At 31.6% G+C, this 23,366-nt stretch overlaps 1 protein-coding gene across 1 annotated transcript in view; it reads right to left on the reverse strand.

Annotated features, from left to right (window-relative positions):
• Nucleotides 1–548: 548 nt before the first annotated feature.
• The window catches only part of FANCM (FA complementation group M), a 93,261-nt gene continuing 70,443 nt past the window's right edge, over nt 549–23,366 (reverse strand). The window contains exons 17-23 of the mRNA XM_051977697.1: nt 23,010–23,135; nt 21,332–21,485; nt 19,619–19,725; nt 17,960–18,523; nt 16,550–16,931; nt 4,227–4,518; nt 549–1,158 (exon numbers count right to left, since the gene is read on the reverse strand). Coding sequence (XP_051833657.1) covers nt 1,029–1,158; nt 4,227–4,518; nt 16,550–16,931; nt 17,960–18,523; nt 19,619–19,725; nt 21,332–21,485; nt 23,010–23,135 — 1,755 coding nt within the window. The 3' untranslated portion in view covers nt 549–1,028. The remainder of the gene's footprint in view (nt 1,159–4,226; nt 4,519–16,549; nt 16,932–17,959; nt 18,524–19,618; nt 19,726–21,331; nt 21,486–23,009; nt 23,136–23,366) is intronic.

Consider the following 23,366-nt stretch of genomic DNA (forward strand, 5'->3'; position numbering starts at 1 on the left):
CTCTTTAGGATGTCTGCTGAGCTCTAAGGGTCAGTGCTCTTGCCATACTGAAGTTACCTTTCCTCACTATGTTAACTTGTCCTCATTGTGCATCTCAACTCCCATTATAGACACTACGAGAAGTCACTGCTGTTCTGGGAACATTGCCACCAAGTGCTACCAGGAATTCCTTATCTCCCAACTATTCAATGTTGATAGTTTTATCATTTGGTTACAGAAGAAAGGGGAAAGGTTTTGGGAAATGGGAACAACATGTAATCAGTCTGGATAAGTAAACTGGAGCCATGTTGAAAAGGATTTTCAATGCCACATAAAAGAAGTTTGTATTTAATGCTAGAAGCAATAGGAAGCTACTTGTGTTTACTGAGTATGAGAGTAACATGGTCAGATCTGTGATTTAGGGATATCATTTTGGCAGGCAACTTAAAATTGCTATTATGCTGTATATCTATGTAGTCTTGTTTTAAGAAGGAGGCAGGAGAAAATCATTACAAAAAGGCCTAATGATTTTTAAAAAGTATCAACAGAACAACAACAAAAAATGGAAATTTGGTTTTAGACGGGTTGAGAACTTTTTCAGTAAGTTTATTTTACATTATTTACAAAAATTTTCAGTTATTGTTGAATTTTACAATTATAATTATCCCTGGCAAGGGTATAGGAATTGTGGGAACAATTACTCATTCATGATAATAGCTGATAATGATAATCCTTTCATTTTTGGAGAAACTTTATTATAATTCTCTTGTTTTCTACATACTGAGCAACCTGTACTTCATTCTTCTTATCTCACAAAAAATTCCTAACTTTTAATAGTTTAGGCAAATTAAGTGCTTATGAGTGCTTAAAAAAAAATACCCAGGGATAACATATATACATATACTTAGCTTAAAAGAGAAATATTTTCTTATTTATACAATTCATTCCATAAAATGGAAAATAACAATTATTATGTAAGCATATTTGTTTGTAGGAATTCTTTTCTTTTTGTGTACTTGATGATTCCATCCTAAGTTGTTTGCTATATCTTATTTCAGTCTGCCATTTTTAATGATATCTGGTAACATCTGTATATCAAAGATATAGTGAATATAATGAAAGATTTCCTCAGCTTTCTGATGACTTACTCGTGCATTCAGAGAGATTTCTTCAATTGAGCTGAAAAATAAATTATACAAAAAAGCAATGTTTACAAAAGGACTTTTTGGGGGACAGTATTTAATATATTTATCTCCTCTACCAGAAATAATAAAGTCACAAAATTCTTTAAAGAAATTGTGTTCTAATATACTTAATTGTAAATTTTATAATACTATAACTAATATTTTTAAATTATAAAACAAACAAAAAAATTCTAAAAGTAATATATAAATCAACTAAGCAATGTTTTAAAAATAAAAACTAATTCTTTTTAGTGGGGGTAATATGATTAAATAAGTATCATTTTTAAAAGACTCTTGATTTAATATTTTGTGATAAAGAGATTCAAAGATATGGCTTTAGTTCAGTTCAGCTTATTTCAAAACTTGGTTTTAATGGCTATCATAGCTAAAAAAGATAGCTCACAAAAATAAGTAGATCCAAATGGATTAAGTTTTGCCTGACTGTACTTACTAAATTATAACATCCATTTTGAAATCTGATCCACTAATTTATTCAGAAGTTTTTTGCTGAAATTTGGATAGTTTAGTTTCATTTTCCCTGATAATACATTAGTTGTCTCATTTTTACATTTTTAGCAAATGAACTGAAAACACACAAGTTCTACATTGAGATTTAAAAAAGAGATTACAAAATTTTGTTTTAATTTGAAGATATTAGAATATCACAAGGCATCACGTTAGACCAAAAAAAAAGCTTAATTTTTAATTGTCTTGCTAGTCATGAAGGCTTTATACAACCATTAGCTAGTACCTCAAAACATAGTATATACTTAGGACAAAATTCTTCATTAACAAAAATGCATGTAAATCTATATTTAAAATAATATTCTTGTTAATTTTGAATGCCTTTGGTCAAATTCTTGTCAGATTTCATGATAATATTATTGTTTTTACCTAACAATGTAGAAAAAGAGTAAAATTATCAGTTCTGTTATTTTCTTATTGTTCTCTTATACTAACTTGGCTCACAAAACCAGAAAAGTGCTGTCAGAAGGCTGAACTCAAACCTTTCTGACTGCAAGGTCAGTTCTCTAATTACTTCACTATGCTGCTGCTTATATACTAAGTAATATTAAAAATTAATACATTTTTATTGTTTTGTTTAAAAATACTAGTAATATTTTGTTCTTCTACCCTCATGAATCATCCTGTACATCTCACTTTGGATGTCACTGTCCTAAATATTTTATATATTTGATGTGTTAAGAAAAAAGGAGAGAGTGTGTCTCTCTAAAATAATATCTAAACAAATTCATTTCAGCATTTTTAATGGTCTCTTTTAATTCAATCAGGCTCTGCCTCTTTCTCATTCTGTGAAGAGGGGGAGCCTTGATAACAGCAATATCCATATGTGATTAGTGAGTTGAGAAAGTAGTGCTATTAGCCCCAAAGAAACAGTATCAACTTAAATGTGCTCTTGACGCTTATATAACTAGTGTGTTCATAAAAGCAGAATACTTTTTTTTTTATCTTGGACCTCTAGTAAGATGAATGCAATGTTTACTCTCATCATCTCTCATCATAAAAATTTACTAGGCCAAAGCACTACGTTTGTCTCGCCTCTGAATCTGGGTTTGTTTGATTTTCTGTATTGAGGTTATGTATGACTTAATTTCCAAGAATAAGAACAAGACTATAAGTCAAGGAAATGGCAACAAGACAAAACATCATGTTTTTCTTTTTATCAGTGAGAAAACTTGCTCTAACCAATACAAATCTGTACTTCTTCTGCTGGGACCTAAATCCAGTTCCTGATTCCAGAGCCACTTATCTAATCAATAATTTAGCATGTTGCTCCAAGTTTTGTTAGATTTTAAAAAATGCATATATTACTGTTGTTCAGTTGGATGAGGTGCTATTAATATCATTATTTGGAATAGAGATGGATATGACTATATCTCTGTTCCCTATAATCCCAGAACAAATTTCCAGATTGACTTAATCAAAGTTATTTTCTGAGAGCTTTATTGTTTTTCTAGGAAAAATTAATAGTACCTTCAGTTTCTACTGTATACACTTCTAGTACATTGATTTTACAATGTTATTGATTTTATGTTGCATTGATTTTTATGATTGTGTCTATATCTGCTTAAAGCTGAGCTCAGGAATTTACCTTTCCCTCCGAGTTAAAGTTATAATTAATGGAAGAAAACAACTAACCCACCTTCAGCTTCTGAGAAAATACCAAGACATTAGGTGATTTCGTTTTATCTATCTATCTGTCTGTCTGTCTGTCTCTCTATCCTTCTATCTATCTACACATATCCATATATGGGATATATCTATCCCATAAATCAATCATGTATTCCTCTGTGATAGAGAGGAGGTTTACTAGCTCCAAATGGATCTTAGACAAAAACTCCACTCCTACCTTTTCTTGATGTAATCAATCATATTGTCCTTACTCCCATGACACTGCCAGTCTTGTAAACAATTGCATTGTTATTCCCAACTTCTCAACTGAGTTCTTTATTCTCTTGTACTTTCCAAAACTATATGAAGACAAGTAAGCCCTACCTCAAACACTTATTAACTGTGTGATCCAGTTTGCCACAGTTCCTCATCTGGAAAATGAGTTAGAAATGGAAAAGCCCTACAATGTAGTATTTGATAACTGAGAAAAACTTTACTGAACCAACTTATTAGGTAACTATAAATTGATCATGCTCAGACCACTGTTTCTCAATTTACTTTTATTTTCACCCTTAACACTAGTAAGTACTAACAATTTAGAATCAATGAATTGAGCTGGAAGGAAGCTTGATCATCTAATCCAAATCCTTTACTTTTACAAAATGATACAACAGAGAAATAGTGATCTCAAAGGTAGTGGTACTGCTAGAACTAAAGCTGGAAGAGGTCTTCCCATTCCTAGCCTAGTGTCCTTTCTACAAATCACAGTGACTGCTAAAATATTTCAATTGCCATAATTTCTGTGTTATGAAATAATAAGAATATTACAGCTAGAGATATCTGAAATTTTTATCTTAAATAATAATTATTTAGGTAATGCTTTAAATAATCACTGAACAATAAAAAGTCAAAATAAGATAGAAAACATACCTGTTAGTCATCTTTTTCAAGGATGAAAAATGGTGACACATATTTAGAGCTGTTACATAGCTTATATTGGGAATACTTAGATAGAACTGGAACATATCACGTTTGTTATCTTTCACAGCTATGGGAACATGAATCCCAGCATTCTTTCTCTGTTCTACTAAAGCCAATTCTTTAATCAATTCGGCAGTTTCTTTCTGGCAGGAACTGAAAAGAATTCGAATTCCAGCACCAATTAAGGCAGATAAAAGGCTATCATAACTCTTGGTCCTTTGAAACACTTTCAAAGCAGCACCTAATTTATAAAAACATAAATATTAAAAAATTAACAATAAAATAAAAGAACAATACACAATTAACATGATTAAAATTATTAATAGAATACTAATTTAAGCTTCAGCATTTAAAGCAATTTGAGAACCACAGGAAGTTTTAGAGAAATTCCACTTCTAGTTTAAAAATAACAAAAAAGGAAAACGATAGTAAGATAGTCAGAACAGTGGATTTTTGAAAAAGGCAAGAAATTTACAAGAAGTTGAAAAGAGGGTCAGAACCAAGATAACAGAATAAAGGCAAGGACTCACCAGAGCTCTCCAAAATTCCCCTCCAATAACTTTATAATAATGCCTCAAAACAAACTTTGGAGTAGGAAAGCCAACAAATGATGAGGGTAAAACAATTTTCCAGTAAAAGAATACTTAGAAAGCTGGTGGCAAAGTTCTGTCTCACTAGGGTGAGAGTGGAGTTTAGTGCAACACAAGTCACATCCCATCAAGTGAACAGCTGGCTTTGGGGGTAGGAGGTGTATCAGCTGCTGCTTTGCTCTCAACCCACAGACAATAAGAGGGTCAGAAAAGTAGTTAAAAGAGAGTACAATCTGTTTCTGGCACTGGGTACAGGATTCTGTTGCATTAGCCATATACAGGTCTGCATTACAGTCTTGAGGCAAAAAGGAGCAATAGCAGGGAAAAAAGACCTTGTTCACATTTCCAGGGTGGAAAAGATCACTCACAAACCAGAGTATAGATCAGGAGAACAGTGACCACCAAACTTCTCCTCAGATCATACCACTTTAGAAGAATTGAGGACTGAAAACAACCTAAAATTTAAGACAGTATTCATTCCACCCAAGGGGCAGAACTTAATTTTAAAAAGTTAAAAATCAAGAAAGTAGATTAGGAAAATAAAGGATTTTCAAGCATTTCTGATGAAAAGACCAGAGCTGAAGTGAAAATGTGACTTTCACAAGTCACAAATGTGACTTGAGTCACTATACTCAACAGAAGCATAAAAATGCAAACATGGAAGAGAAATTTTTTTTTCACTATCTTTTAAAAAAATTTAATAATAGCTTTTTATTTTTAAAACACATGCAAAGACAGTCTTCAACACTGACTTCTGCAAAATCCTGTGTTCCAAATTTTTTTCTCTTCCTCCTAATTTCCCCTCTCCTACACAGCATGGCAATACAAATTAAATACAAGTTAATCGTGTACAATTTTTCTCAACATACTTCCACACCTACCATGCTGCACAAGAAAATTTGGATCAAAAAAGAAAAAAAATGAGAAAGAAAAAAAAGGAAACAGACAACAACAAAAAAGGTAAAAATACACTGTTGTGATCCATATTCAGTCCCCACAGTCCTCTATGAAATAGAAATCATAAGGGAATTAGGATTTAAAAAGGCTAAACTGTTAACATTCCCACAGGAACATGATATTTGTCATTTCATTATTATTATTAGGGCAGTTAGAAGCAGTACAAACATAGAAAGCACAGATGTGACTTGAATATAATGGGAAGATTTCAAAAAATATAAAACTAAGGAGTGAGGAAAAGGGAGTACCTGCTAGGAAAAAAGGAAGGGAGAGGCAGGATGGGGCAAATTATATGATGTAAAAAAGCATGAAAGAAATAATTTTTTACAGCAAGTTTCTCTGATAAAGGTCTCATTTCTCAATATGTAGGTAATTGAGTCAAATAAATGAGAATATAAATCATTCTTCAATTGATAAAGAGATATCAAAAGATATGAACAGGCAGTATTAAAAGAAATTAAAACTACTGGTAACCATATGAAAAAACTGCTGATAATTGATTAGAAAAAATGCAAATTAAAACAAGACAAGACTACTTTATACTTCTCGGTTTGATTAATATGACAGAAAATGAGAATGACAGATGTTGGAAAGGATATGCAAAAATTTGGATATTATTGCATTGCTAGTGTTGTGAACTAATCTAACTATTCTGGAGGACAATTTGGAACTTGGCCAAAGGGCTATCCTTTGATTCAGCAATAGCACTGTTGGTCTATATCCCAGCAATTAAAAAAGGGAAAAGGACCTATTTGTACAAAAATATTCATAACATCTCCTTTTGCTGTGGCAAACAATTGGACAATGAGGGGATACCAATCAATTAGGGAATATCTAAACAAATTGTGGTATATGAACGTAATGGATATTATTATGTGATAAGAAATGTGAGCAAGATGAGTTCAGAAAAACCCGGACTTACATGAAATGATACAAAGTTAAGTTAGCAGAATGAGAACATTGTATACATACTGTATGAAGATGAATTGTGAATGGCTTAGCTATTCTCGGCAATACAATGATCTAAGACAATTTCAAATGATTCACAATGAAAAAAATGCTATCTACTTCCAGAGAATGAATTGATAGAATCTCAATGGAGATCAGAGCATACTATTTTTTACTTATTAATTTTTTTGAGGGGATCTAATTTTTTCACAATATGATTAATATGGATATGTTTTTCATGATGTATATGTTCTACATGATTACACATAACCTATATACAATTGCTTATAATCTCAAGGAGGGGGGGAAAGAAGAGAAATGGAAAGAGAGAATTTGCAACTCAAAAATCTTTAAAAAAATTCTAAAAGTTATTTTTACATATAACTTGGAAAAAAATATAAAAAAATTTTAAATGACAGAAAAACTGGAAAGCACCTGTTATAAATTAGATTTAGGTAAGCAGTTCTTGACTTCCTATGAATTTTAAAAATTATATTTTAATATAACTGGTTTCCTGGCTAATCCTATGTATTTTATTTTATGTACTTCAAAATGTTATTCTGAGAAGAGGTCCATAAACTTCACAAAACTGCCAAAGGGTCTATAGCATAAAAATATTAAGAACTACTGGTTTAAACCAACATTTCATACTATATTACTGGAATGTGTTCCAAATGAATATATGACATAGATATATTAAAGCATCAATAATGAGTAGTAAAAAAGTTCTTGATCAAAAAAAGATAGGTGGAATCACAGAAAATAAAATGGATACTATAGAGTATATAAAATTGAAATTCTTACATAAACAGAATCAATAAGTTTAAAAAACGAATGAGTGAAAACACTTATCTGAGGACAACAAATCTTTACGGCAAACATCTCTGGTAAAGGTCTGAAATCCAAGATATACATATAAAATTTTAAGAATAAGGGTTATATTTCTAATAGACTTATATGGAAAGAGCCATCCACATCCAGAGAGAAAACTGTGAAGATTCACTGTGGATCAAAGCATAGTATTTTCACCTATTTTTTGTTGTTGTTTATTTGTTTACTTGTTTTTTTTTTTCTTTCACCTTTTTGAACTGATTTTTCTTGCATGCATGACAAGTATGGAAATATGTTTAGAAGAATTACACAAGTTTAACTTATATTGATTGGATTGCTTGCTGTTTGGGGTAGGAAGTGGATGAGAGGAAGAAAATTTTGGAACACAAGGTTTTACAAAGACGTATGTTGAAAACTAACTTTGCAGATATTTAAATCTGACAAGCTAAGTAAAATGGATATTTACAAAAATATTTAAATTGCTCAGATTAACAGAAGAAGAAATACAATATTTAAAGAACCCCATGTTAGAAAAAGAAATTGAACAAAGCATCAATAAACTCCCTAAGAAAAAAATTCCAGGGTCAGATGAATTTACAACTGAATTCTGCCAAATGTTTAAAGAACAATTAATTTCAATACTATATGAACTACTTGGGAAAATAGGCAAAGAAGTCATATTACCAAATTTCTTTTATGACACAAATATGGGGCTGGCACTTAAACCAGAAAAAAACAAAACAGAGAAAAAAATTACCGATCAATTTCACTAATGAAATTTTAAAAAGAATTCTAGCAAGGAAACAGAAATATAACACTATTAATTAGAGAAATGAAAATTAAAGAAACTCTGAGGTACTGCTTCACATTTATCAGACTGAATATGACAGAAAAGGAAAATAATAAATGTTAGTGAGAATGTGAGAAAATTAGAAAAAAAATGCATTGTTGGGAGAATTGTGAACTGATCCAACTATTTCGAAGAATAATTTGGAATTATGCTCAAAGGACAATTAAAGGCCCATACCCTTTGATCCAGTAATACCACTGCCATTACCTCATTGGTTAATTAAAAAAAAAAAAAAAAAGGAAAGGACATATTTATACAAAAATATTTAGAACAGCTTCTTCTATGGGAGCAAAGAATTGAAAAGTGAGGGGACGCCCATCAATTGGGGAATGTCTGAACAACTTGTGATACATAAATGTAATAGAATACTATTACCTGCGACACTATTTGATGATTAATTATGATGACTTAGCTCTTCTAAGCAATACAACAATCAACGAGAATTCCAAATGACATGACTATGTTATTCACATACAGAAATAGAGCTGATTGAATCTCAGTAAAGACTGAGGCATACTATTTTCATTTTCTTTATTTATTTCTTGATTTTCTTTTCCTTTTGCAAATCAAACTGTTTCTTCTTTCACAACATGACTATGATGTACATGTTTTATATGATTGCACATAAATACTTTTTTCCTTTCTATATTTTATTCATTTTAAAATATTTCTTCCCAGTTATATTTAAAGCAACATTTTTCCATTTGTTTTAAAATTTTTTGAGTTGTAGATTCTCTTTTAGCCCGACCCACAATTAAGAAACCACATATGAAATTATACAAAACATTTTCATAAAAGTCATGTTGTGAAAGAAAACATAGATTTCCCATTTTAATGAACATAAAAATCCTCAGGATGAATAGAGTTTAAAAAAAAAGAGAGATAGAAGAGAAAGAATGCTTCAATCTGTATTCAGATACAATCAGTTCTTTCTCTGGGTATAGATAGGGTTTTTCACCATAAGTTCTTCAGAGTAGTCATGGATCATTGTACTGCTGAGAATAGTAAAGTCATTTACAACTAATCATCCCATAACAGTGCTATTACTTTGTATACAATACATTTCACTTGACTACACAAATATGATCTATATCAAATTGCTTACTATTTTAGGGAAGGGGGAGAAAAAGGAGGAAGGAAGAAAATTTGGAACTCAAAATTTTATAAAAAATGAATGATAAAAATTATCTTTATATATAATGGGAAAAAAATAAAATCCTGTTTAAAAAATAAAAAAGATCCACATCCCACTAGAAAAATGACTAAAGAATAAAAGGGGACACTTCTCAAAAGAAAGTACACTATTACCAACTAAATAAAAAAGTTTTCCAATTCACTTCTAATAATAGAAATTTAAATTAAAACAATTCTGAGGAGCTCCCTTCTATAAGATTAGCTAAGATGAATAAGGAAAACAAAAATTATTGAAAGGGATCTCAAATGACAAGCCTTTTAAAGCATTGTGTATGTATGTGTGTGTGTGTATATATATATATATGTATATATTATCTTTATAAAGTTGTATTTGTCCTAGTCGTCCTAGAAAGCAATTTGGAAGTATGCTCAAAATGAATTAACCCAGTAATAACAATGATAGGCATATATCCTCCAAAAATATGCAAGCAAGAGAAACATAACAGAAATGATTCATATGCACAAAAATCTCCATAGTAGCACTTTTCTTTGTGGCAAAGAAAGAGAAGACATAATAGGTATCCATCAATTGAAAATGGCTGCACAAATTATAGTAAAAATGACAAGAACAATTCAGAAAAACTTCAGGGAACTTGTATAAATTGATATAGAGTGAAATGTGCAGAACCAGGATTTCTACAATTACAAAAGAACTATGAAAACCTTAGAAATCCTGACCAATACAACAACCAAGCAAGATTCCCAAAAATCTTACTTGAAACTTCTAACATATGGGTGACAGAAGAGAGGTGTAAAATGAAGCATAGCTTTTTAGACAACAAAAATGTGTGTATGTGTGTATGTGTTTCTCCTGTCTATATTTGTATAAAGAAAGATTTTATTTGTAAATACCAAAAAAAGTATAAATAAAACATTAAAATGTTTTTGTTCTTTGGCATTGAAATGATGTTTGTCAAGTTCAAAATGAGAAATTTTTAAAAATAAAGAAATCCTTTGTCTCTTCCTCCCTCTAAACAGAGTTCAAGGGGATCAAGGAGACTAGATTTAAGGATATCAGAAAGACTTACTCAGGTGTCTCTGCCTATTGAATGTACCAAGTCAGAGAAAGAAAGCTGGGAACTTTGAAAATTTTCTTTCTTCACTAATCTCTCTAGACAAGATTTCTTCATCAGGCACTACCTATGCCAAACCTTCTAAAACTGTGAGTGGCAACCCCAAATAGGATCATGTAACTGAATGTGGGAATTGTGAAAATTTTTTCAACAGTCAAAGAATATTCCACCAATATTTAATTATTCATGTAAAAATTAAAAAAGAAATCCATCTCATTAGTATGCAAATTTGCTTTCACCTTTAATAAATGGCAAAATTTAATATGTGTTAAAGTTATTTTAAAATATATTTATGATTTATTATCTGTAAAAGTTTGATTTATATATCTACTTTACATACTTATATATCCAGGGTCAAAAAATTTAAGCCTTGACCTACACCAATAAAATAAATCTTTCAGAAGAAAACAAATGAAAAGCCCTAAACCCATGCCTCTATGTTACTAGATGAGGTGGTTAATATAACTCCCTCAGCACGAGGATAAAAAAAAGTGATTAAGGGATAAAATTAAGTGGGAAAAAACATTTCCTGGAGAACAAGAAATTATATTATTTAATTCTTCTCAAGGAAGGCAGACCAAACAATAGAGCTAAAATCTATTATGGTAGAGTTAGATGACCTAAAGAAGAGATTTCTAGAAGTAAAATACTAGGCAAATGCAGATGCAAGTCTACACCAAAAAATATCCAAAGCAGCTCTTTTTGTGACAGTAAGAATTTGGAAGCAAAATAGGTGGCTAGGGGAACAGCTAAACAACTCTGGCACATAAAAATAACGCATTAGTCTATTCTAAAATACAACATAAGAAGTATAGTACTATATTATAAGAATTGCATGAACTGATACAGAATGAAGTATGTAGAACCAGGAAGAGAATATATACAGTTATTACAATGTAAAAAAAAGAACAATAAAACAAAACTAAATACTTACTATATAGTGACCAAGGTTGTCCCCCCGCCTCCCCAGCCAAAAAAAAAAAAAAAAAGAAAATAAGTGTACCTTTTTCTCTATATAGCATTGATAGGGAATTATGGAACAATGTTATGGAACATTGCATATACTGTCTGATATGAATGATCATTAATTGTTTCTTTTTTCTTTTTTAATTTTTGTTACATAGGGCAGTCTGGTATAGTAGGGAGGAATATATTCAGAAGTGTTCATAATAATAAAAGGCTTCAATAAAAATAAAATACTCCCCATCCAATAATAACCAAACCAAAAGAAAAATTGGAGAAAAGTTTTGCCTACTTTTCAAGTTGGCAGATATTATGAACATATATGTCTGTATAGCAGCTAGAAAGCACAACTATCAGGAAGAACTAAAAGTTCTGAATAGACTTGGGGCCAAATCATAGAGAGTTTTAATAGCAATTTAGCAATTTTGGTTCATTTTCTCCTATCCAGAAAACTGGGAACTTGGGGAATTAATTTAGGATCACCATTCTAGGAGACTCCAGCAGTTAGGTGAAACAAGGATGGAATCAGGAAGATCTGAGGTCAAAATCTCAGATACTTACTAGTTGTGTGATCCAGGGAAATCATTTAGCCTGTTTGCCTCAATTTCTTCATCTGTAAAATAGGGACAATAATAGCACCTACGTTCTAGGGTCATTGAAAATAAAATGAGAAAATATTTATAAATCATATATATTTAATTATTTTTTTCCTGTATCACATGTAAAAACAATTTTTAGCAATTTTTTGTTTTGAGTTCCAAATTCTATCCCTCCTTCACTGAGATAGCATATATTAGATATACATGTGTTACCTCATATATAATAGTTATACATGTGTAATCATGTAAAGCATAATTGCATAATAGTCATTTTGTGGAAGGAAGGAAGGAAGGAAGAAAGGAAGGAAGGAAAGGAGAGAAGAGGAGGGAGGGAAGGAATATGCTTTCATCTTTATTCAGATGCTATCAGTCTTTTCTCTGGAAGTGTATGAAATTGTCTTGGATAATTGTATTGCTGAAAACAGCTATGTCATTCATAGTGATCACCATATAAAATTATGTTACTGTGTATGATGTTCTCCTGGTTCTACTCACTTCAATTTGTGTTAGTGCATGCCAGTCTTTCCAGGTTTTTCTGAAAATCATCTTGCTCGCCACTTCTTATAAAACAATAATATTCCATTATAATCACATATTACATAAGATAATACCTGTAACTCATAAGAATTTTCTCATTAGGGCAAGTAGGAGTGTGTGTGTGTGTGTGTGTGTGTGTGTGTGTGTGTGTGTGTGTGTGTGTGTGTATATATAGAGAGAGAGGGGGGGGAGGGAGGGGAGGGGCATAGATATGAGCTGAAAATGAAGAGATACTATCTAAAAAAAAAAATTTAAGGGTGAGAGAGAAATGTATTGGGAGAAAGGGAAAGGGAGAGGTAAAATTGGCTCAGAGGGAATAACATACACAGTCAATTGGATATGGAAGTTTATCTTATATCTTTCCCTGCAGAAAAGCAGGAGAGGCAAAAAGTTATCAAACTGTGCATATCCTTTAAACCAGCAGTGTTTCTACTGGGCTTATATCCCAAAAAGATCTTAAAGGAGAGAAAGGGACCCACATGTACAAAAATATTTGTGGCAGCTCTTTTTGTGGTGGCAAGAAATTGGGAACTGAGTGGATGCCTATCAATTGGAGAATGGCTGAATAAATTATAGTATATGAATGTAATGGAATAGTATTGTTCTGTAAGAAATGACCAGCAGGATGATTTCAGAGAGGCCTGGAGAGACTTACATGAACTAATGCTAAGTGAAATGAGCAGAACCAGGAGATCATTATACAAGGCAACAAGATTATACAATGATCAATTCTGATGGACATGGTTCTCTTCAACAATGAGATGATTCAAACCAGTTTCAACTGTTCAGTGATGAAGAGAGCTATCTATACCCAGAAAGAGAACTGTGGAAACTGAATGTGAATGACAACATAACATTCTGACTCTTTCTGTTGTTGTTTGCTTACATTTTGTTTTCTTTCCCAGTTTTTTTTTCTTCCTTCTTGATCCACTTTTTCTTGTGCAGCAAGATAACTGTATAAATATGTATGTATATTGGATTTAATATATATTTTAACAAATTTAACATGTATTGGATTACCTGCCATCTAGGGGACAAAGGAAGGGATAATTTGGAACAAAAGGCTTTGCAAGAGTCAATATTGAAAAATTATCCATGCATATGTTTTGTAAATAAAAACCTTTAATTTAAAAAAAAAAAGGAAAGTAGAAGATGAAGGAGATACAAGAAGGAAGAAAGGTGAAAGAAGAGAGGGAAGACTAGGGTAGGGAGTAATCAGAAGTAAACAATTTTGAAAAGGGACAAGGTGAAAGATGGGAGAAACAAAATAAGTAGGGAAATACAGTTAGCAATCGTAATTGCAAAAATATTTTGTAGTAGATTTCTCTATTAAAGTCCTCAAATCTCAAACATATAGAGAACTGAGTCAAATTTATAAAAACAGGAGACATTCCCCAATTGATAAACAATCAAAAGATAAGAAGTTTTCAGATAAAGCAATCAAAATCATGTGAAAAAATGTTCCATTGTTTGGAAAAATGCAAATTAAAATAATTTTGATATACTACCTCATACTTATTAGACTAATAGGACAGAAAAGGAAAATGACAAATGTTGGAAGGAATATGGGGAAAATGAGCCATTAATGCACTGTTGATGGAATTGTGAAGTGATTGAAGGATTCTATAGAGCAATTTGGGAACTGTGCCCAAAGGCTTTAAACGATAAAGGATTATAAAGCCATGCATACCCTTTGACCTAGCAATACCATCACTAGGTCTCTATCCCAAAAGGAAAGGGGGAAAAAAAGAAATCAAGGAAAAGGATCTACATGTACAAAAATATTTATGACAGTTCTGTTCTAGAGGAAAATAACTGGAAATTGAGGGGGTCCCCATCAATTGGGGAATGGCTGAACAAATTGTTCTATGTGATTATGATGGAATGCTATTTTTCTATAAGAAATGATGAGCAGGATATTCTCAGAAAATTCGAGAAAGGCTTCCATGAGCTCGTATGAAGTAAAATGTACTAAGTACAAAGTAACAGCAATATTGTTGTTGTTGTTTTTAATTAAAGCTTTTTATTTTTCAAAACATATGCATGGATAATTCTTTGACATTAACCCTTGCAAAACCTTGTGTTCCAATCCTCCCCCCCTTTCCCCACTTCCTCCCCTAAATGGGTAAGTAATCCAATATAACAGCATTATTTTAAGATGATCAGCTGTGAATGACTTGACTATCTTTAGAAATGCAATGATCCAAGACAACTCTGAAGGACTTATGAAAAATGCTATCCATTCCCAAAGAAACTAATTACCGTATATACTCGAGTATAAGCCAAGTTTTTCTGCCCAATTTTTGGGCAGAAAATCCCCTCCTCGGCTTATACTCGAGTCACTAGATAAAACATGTGTAAATATCCCTTTGAATGCCCCCCTGCTGTGTAGTATACAGTGCGAGTGCCGACTGTGATACTACAGGGCGGGCCATTGCTACAGTGATGTGGCTGTTCCTGTAGTATCACAGTCGGTAACCGGACTGTATACTAATGCTGGCAACCGCTCTACATACGTATACTGGCACCCGCTCTCCTCCTCTGCGGGCACCGGTGCACTACCTAACCTACTGATATAATAAGTTTTCCCAGATTTTTGGGTTAAAATTAGGGGCCTCAACTTATATTCTGGTTGGCTTATACTCGAGTATATACGGTATGTCTGAATATAAATTGAAGTATACTTTTTTTTAACCTTATTTTTCTTGAATTTTATTGGGTGTTTTTGGTTTTGTTTTTTGGGGAGACCATCTATGTTTTCTTTCACAACATGATCTTTATGGAAAAAACAATGACCATATACTACAACGTGTTCAGCCATTCTCCAATTGATGGACATCTCCTCAACGTCCGATTCTTTATCACCACAAAAAAAGCTGCTATAAACGTTTTTGTAAAAATATGAACTGAGTCAAATCTATAAAAAAAAATTTATAAAAACAAGAGACTTTTCGGATATGAACAATTTTTAGATGACACTGAAACTATTTCTAGTCATATAGTACTATGTAAATGTTAGCGATTATTAAACAGCATTGAAATAATGCAATTTAGTAGGAACATAAATGAATATTGATACAATGAAAACATGAGCCTCAATCCTAAAGAAGTCCATTCCATTCTCAGCCTAACTATACCATCACCCCATATACATGCATAAACATCATCTCTACATCTCTAACACATAAGAAGTATGAAAAGGGAGACATGAGGAGCCACTAGCAGCAGATATATATATGAAGTTAACTATAAGTCTGATGGGGGCAGCCAGATGGCACAGTGGTTAGAGCACTTGAATTTAGGAGGACCTGAGTTCAAATATGGCCCCAGACACTTAACACTTCCTAGCTCTGTGACCCTGGGCAAGTCACTCAACCCTAACTGCCTCAGGAAAAAAAAAAGAATAATAACTATAAGTCTGATGTTATTAACTTGAGGATTTGATATATCTATATATACACACATATACATACATATGTGTGTGTTTTTGTGTGTGCATCTATATTTGGAGGGAGGGGCAGGAGACAACTGATATTAAATGACTTGCCCAAATTCACATAGTAAGTGTTTGAGGCCAGATTTGAATTCGTCCTCCTGATTCCAAGACTGTGCTCTATCCACTGCACCAAGTAGCTGCCGTAAACTGGCTATATTTTGAAGACAAAAAATTAGTTTTGGCTTTTTTTTTTTAATAGACCTAAGAAGCATGGAAAAACATTTAAATACAAACCTGTTTTTTCTCTGTCTTTTTCCACAATCACACATATTCTTTCAAATATATTTTGTAAATACTGAATCTTCTCAATAAGTTTACATCTATTCATATTGTTTATCATTTCTGATTGAGATTTTCTCTCCACAGCCATTCGGTTGCTAACAATGTAATCACAGCCATTGAGTGGGCAAACCTCCACTTCTAATCCATGAATGGTTCTCAAAGAGGAAATTACTTCTGAACCAGAGGCGATTTCCCGGCTATCCACAAGAATACAGTTTCTTTGCCTTTTCTCTGGAAGTCCAAGTGAAGGAGGTGTCAGAACCAAATTTTCAGTTGAACTGGAATTATGCAACACTAAAGGTTCTGAATTAACATCTTCTAGATCATTATTAAGCTGAGGGGAAAAAAATTTAAATATAGCAAAATTACAAAGAACATAGTTTCAAAGAAGAGATAAAAGACATTCCTCAGCCTACCTCTTTACAGGAATAAAAAGTCCATAATATATTTTCAGATGTGGAAAGGTAAATACAGTTAAACAACTCAAAGGACTAAATGATACGTCTTCAGGGGTGAACAGGGGATTTAAATAAGACAAACACAGAACCTGAGTTTATATTTTGTTCTGTTTAGTTGATTTTAAAAAACAAAAGGGAGTAAAAAAGGAATATACTAGAGAAGAATTAAGGGAGAAGGGGAAAAGATACTTATTATTTAGTATAAAGAATATATATATATATATATATATTTATATGCATTACAAAAATTTGAGAAAGAATTTGAGGGACCAAGCATCTCATGATCTTATTCTTCTCAAAACCATTAAAACTGGCATAGAAAAAATTCAACAGGGAATCAAATCAGGTAATTAAGAAACAGATTAGAGGGAAGGTGAGAGGAGTTGTTAAAGAGGGAGAAGAGAGGTTGGAAACTTTCATAAATAAAATATGATTCAACTTTAGGGAACGATAATTTAAAAGACAGAAAGGGTTGAGGATTGGCATTGGATAAAGAGAAAATGGGCAAAGGAATAGGGACAAATCACTGTAATCACAAATTTAATTCTTTTTCTTACTCTTTCTTTCTTTTATACAAAGGTGGACCCTCTTCCCTATATAAAATGTATTCTATATATCATATAAATTATATAAAATTACTCGAAGTTTAGGAGAACTGGGATGGATTGCCTGACAAAATGGAGAAGGGTAACCAAATGAATTAGAAAGCAGACTCCAACAATGTTCACAAGGAGTATTTTTGGAACATAAAGCTAAACATATCACATTAATTACTACAATTCAATAAAATACTTGCAAGATCTACATGCATGTTTGAAGAACTGTGTTAATTTTCACTCTTGTGATATATAACAAAAACATGCGAAAATTTGTGAGAACATGATAGTTTTTCATTGGTTCATACCTTGGACTGAGCTGCAAAATTTGTGCAGTCTTTTGGTGAATCAGCATTTGATAAAGTTCTAATTTTATAATTACATTGGGGTTTTGTATCTAGAGCATTAGAAACTGAGCACTTGATATTAAGTGGTCTCTTTTGTCCTTCCTTGATTGAATTATTAACAGCATTCGGTTCAGCAAGTACTTCATCTCTCTTCAAAGACCCAGAAAGTAGTGATTTTTGGAAACAATCATCTTGTCTTTCTGTTTTACTACAAATGCCAACAATTACATTATCAGATTCTGTTTGATCATTAACTTTAACAATGTCTTCTTCTTCACTTGAATCTTCAGGTATAATAATTCTGGATCCTTTCTTTTTTTTAAATGCAAAATTTTTCTGTGTCTTAATTCGCTTTAATTTTGCTGAATGACGTGTATGATATTTTTTCCTTCCATCAACAAAGCTATCTTCATTTATTAAGCTGAAATCAACACATACTTCTTCACTTGAATCATTGATAGAATGTTCTTCCTCATCACTAACACAGAAGCTATCTCCAACATAAGTTTCATCTTGTTCAGGAATCTATGGCAAAAAATTTTAAAAGAAATGTAACAAATTTAAATTTCTTACTGTAATCCAAATATTTTCTGATCGTCTGCTATATTTATTACATTACTATTATTAGACAACACACATATATACAGACACATATATACATATATGTGAAATTTGATCTAATATCTAATGATCTAATGTAGTTAGATATGATTTGCATTGACTCTCTTACTTAATATAAAACAGTTATTACCTAGACTGATTTCATCTAATTTACATATTTAAATGATACTTTTTTTTTTTTAAAGAAGATAAAATTTTAAGTAACCTAGAAATATCAACTATAATATGAGCATTTCTTTGTTAGCTAAAGATAAGAAAAAATTACTTATTTTGCAAAGTGAGTAATAAATCTAAGTATACAATGTATAATAACATGATTCCAAAATTATTAGTGATAAACAGCAAAAATATTGATTATCTTTAACTGCAAAGTGGGCTTTGGATAAGTACTATTATACTAGAAGAAGTCACCTATCATCAGCTTAAAACCAAGTATTGATGTACTTCTAAAGAGTAAATCTTACTCTCTTCATTATGAAAGAAAATCAGACTAGAGCTATTAGCAATCCTCCTTGCACACTGGATTTGGAGTTAGGGATCTGGTTTCTAATCCTGGCTTAGACACGTGGTACCTAATATAATTCTATGTCACTATGCCTCCATGAGCCTAAGCTTTCTTAAATCTTTAAACTAAGGTAGCTGAAATAAATGATCTCTAATATGCCTTCCAGCTGCAATACATAGTCCTAAAGACATCAGTATAGAGATAATATAGCAATCCTATGAGAAATACTATATTTGATTTGGTATATGATTCTATAAAGAAGTTACAAGCAAGAGATATTTTCAAAACAAAAATTCACAATCACCTATAGGCAATAACAATTGAATGAAAGAGCCCATGAAAACTCACCTAGTTAATTCTCCATCCTTTAATTCTCACAGCTAAAATGTCCCAGATTTTATTTTAAATAATTACAAAAGAGATTATAAAAGCCATTTCAGCAACCCACTCAACCACATTAACAGGAAATTCTTATATATTGAAAAAATTCATACCTGTGAGAAAATATTCATGGAATCATATTTCTTGTGAACCATTTTATACATATTGCCTACCAATGGACTGCGAACAGATTGTAGATAAACACTTTTCATCTCAGAATCTATATAAAGAGAATTTAATTTTTAAAAGATACATTAAATAACAGCTACAAAGGTTTAGTTAACTACAACTTAATCTAAATTTAAACAAATTGTGTTCCTTGGGAAACTGCCTGTTTTGAAGAACCAGGAAGTACCTTCAAAAAACAATCTTTTAAAAACTTAAAGGCCATCCACAGTCAGAGAAAGAATTATGGAGATTGAACATGAATTGGAGCATACTATTGTCACTTTTTTTTGTTGTGGTTTTTCCCTTTTGTTCTGATTTTTTTTTCACAACATGACTAATATGGAAATGTCTTTTAAATGATTGTGCATGTGTGATGTATATCGGATTGCTTACTCTCTTGAGGAGGAAAGGGAAGGAGGAAGAAAAGTTTCTCAGAATCTTGCCAAAATGAATGTTGAGGGCTATCTTTGCATGTAAATGGAAAAAAATAAAATATTATTAAGTTGGAAACAAAAGGCTTAAAGACTAAAATGTGGATAAAGTGACATCTGGGTTATTAATTAAAAGCTTATTACATACTTATTATATGTTTATTATATACAAGGCATTTTTACAAAATCAATAAAGATATAATTAGAAAAATGATAAAAAGTAGAATGTAAGACAATAAGGGAAATATATAAAAGATGAGAAGAGTAATTTCAGCTTGGGGGTGAGAGAATGATCCAAAAAAAAATTCAGGGAGAATGCAGTACCTAATAAGACTTTCTAGGGAAAAAAAAGGTTTTTTTTTTTTTGTTTTTTTTTTTTGCTGAGGCAATTGGGGTTAAGTGACTTGCCCAGGGTCACACAGCTAAGAAGTGTTAAGTATCTGAGACCAGATTTGAACTCAGGTCCTCCTGACTTCAGGGCTGGGCTCTATCCACTGTGCCACCTAGCTGTCCCCAAAATTTTGAATCTTTTCAAAATTTACACAAAAAAGGGAATACTTTCCAAAAATAAGAGGTCTCTGAAAATTTATAGAGTACGTAAAGTGCAGGAAGGATTTAAGAACCAGACAATAACTGAGTCTGTCTTTTACATGCTTGAAATGAGGTAAAGGTAGGATGGAACCAGAAAATAGAGGTCCTTAAATTCTAAGCTTTGTCAAGTAAAGAAAAGAAAAATGAATTACTAGTCTGTAAAATGATTCCAAATGTCAAAATCTTTAATAACTTCATACTTCTTATGTGGTAGCCATATATTTGTAATGTCTACTTCAGCTTCTATGTCTGAGGAATCAAATTCCTTAGTTTCTGACTTCTTCCGAAATTGTATATTGTTGAAAGCCCAACATAGGGGGATGCTACCTTGAGGTAGTGATTAAGGCCCAATGAAGCATCAGAGTTCCTTGGGAATCCAGGCCTAGGAAAATTAACCTTTAATTCTTTACTGAGTGCCCTCTCTGCCACAGAGGATTTGGGGCCATTCAGCATCAGTCCTGCATGTTGTACACTTTTGATTAATGGATAAATCTGTATCAGGTTCAATACTATAGTTATTTATAATAATCATTGCTTGTATAGCATAGCTTCTAATGCAAACTAAAAACAAATCAGAGCATGAACAAAGCAAAAAAATTTTAAAATGAGAAAAATAGCAATGACAATGTCATTTACCATTTAGAACCTGTGAAAGCTGAGTCCCATCATTTAGGAAGCCAAGTAGTGAGGAATCTTGTTCATTTTCTGATTTTTCACTTTCATCAGATGAAATAGTTTCTGCATCTTCTGAAATCTCTGCTTCTTCATCTAAAAATTGCCTGGCTTCATGCTAAGAAAAATAAAGGAACAGCTTAAAGTAGATATTTATTTTTCCTAAAGATCTGGAAGAAACCAGTATTAAAGTGATAGGGACAGTCTACATGGGAAAACAACAACAACAACATACAACAACAACCAGGAAATGATAGTGATAAATATATTTAGAATAGCCAATTTAATCTGGCTATCTTTATAGAATCACATTCAAATCATCTAAGTTGTTTCATGCCAGTAAACTGCATATTTCTAATTCATCTTTGAACATTTTGAAATTTCTAGTCAATCATTTAAGAAAGGACAATTCTATAAAATGGAAAAACCAAAAAAAATTAAATTGAGGAAATTCCCAGCTAGTTTTTGGTCACCTAGAGTTATTTCCTGATCTTTTGAACCATAATAGTAACTATGAAAAATAATCTTAGTATGTATGGTTTTAATGCCATTGTCACAAATTCTACCTTAGAAAATGTTTTATTTCCATGGAACATATGTCTCACATCAACAATTTCTCATGTAGTAATACAAAACAGCACAAAACTAAGTAAGAGCAATTTAATCCCAAGAAATAGCCCTTAGAAAATTTAGCGTTATCTTTAGTTTTTTTTGTTTTGTTTTGTTTTTTACAAAATCTGAAACTATGGCTCAAATAATTATTTTAATGGTTGGAAGTTCTTTTTTTTTTTTCTTTCTGGATACAACTTGATAAGGTTATTTTGTTGAAATAAATTTGAAAGTGAGAAAAATCTATAATAAAAATTCTCACAGAGAATTAATATGGTTATAAATTATGTTATAAGAAAATTTAACAAGTCTTAATTGGAAATTTACTTCATTAAAAACAGAGAAATTACATTCCTGAGTACACTCCAAAATTTCTAAGATACATGCCTTTTTCTGTGTCATGCTCCTACTGATAAAAAGATCATTGTGAAGAGGCAGAGAAAGAGTCACAAATAATAGCTTATGGAGCTAAGAATATTTTTTACAATGTACAAAAAAGTTTTATTTATTAAATTTTAAAATGTAAAAGCCATTCTTAGCTCTTTGATTATTAAAAAAACAGGCTGCCGGCAGCATTTTGCCTCTGAGCTGTGGTTTCCGGACCACTACTCCACATGCTAAGTTTCCATATCTGTAAAACTGAGATAATAGTATTTCTACTACTTATCTCACAATGATCCTTATAGTCTTTAAAACACTAAACAAACATTAATATTCCAATCTCTACAACTTTGTCTTCAAGTACAACTGTAGGGAAATATAGATAAAAAACCACAATGGAGACCTGTTTGTGTTGAGTTACTTTGAAATCAGTTAAGAAGATTCATAAATGATAGGTATATGCTTTGATTCCTCAAAGCCAAACCAGCATGGCAGGACAAGAAGAGATATTCCTTGAGAAACCCAGGGTTATCTGGAATCATCAAGAAGATCAGAGGAAGATTTGAGTAGAGAAGTTATTAATTACATTTTTAATGTCCACCAACAAACCAAAAAAAAGATAATTATTAGGAAGAAATTAGAAAATTCTTACCTTTAGATTTCTATAACTTTTTAGGGCTCTCACAGGTTTTAAAGGATTCCTGGTATTATTCTGGAAATCATCTTGAGTTAGAACTGGCTTATGAAAATCTGTACTTTCATCACTAGATGATTCTGACTAAAATAACAAAAAAAATTATAAAAGATAAACTAAAAGGCCATCATTATTATTATAATTATAATTTATTATTATTATTCTAGTATAAAATACTACCCCTCAAAAAAAGTGCAAACTGGACACAAGTCCCACAATAATCTTGAAAAGGAAAAAATAAAATAAAATAAAATAAAAAAACAAAATAAAAACAAAACAAAGCAAACAAAAAAGAATCTCGAGAAGAGTTTTAAA

This window comes from Antechinus flavipes, chromosome 2 (assembly GCF_016432865.1).
Source record: "Antechinus flavipes isolate AdamAnt ecotype Samford, QLD, Australia chromosome 2, AdamAnt_v2, whole genome shotgun sequence".
Classification (NCBI taxonomy): domain Eukaryota; kingdom Metazoa; phylum Chordata; class Mammalia; order Dasyuromorphia; family Dasyuridae; genus Antechinus; species Antechinus flavipes.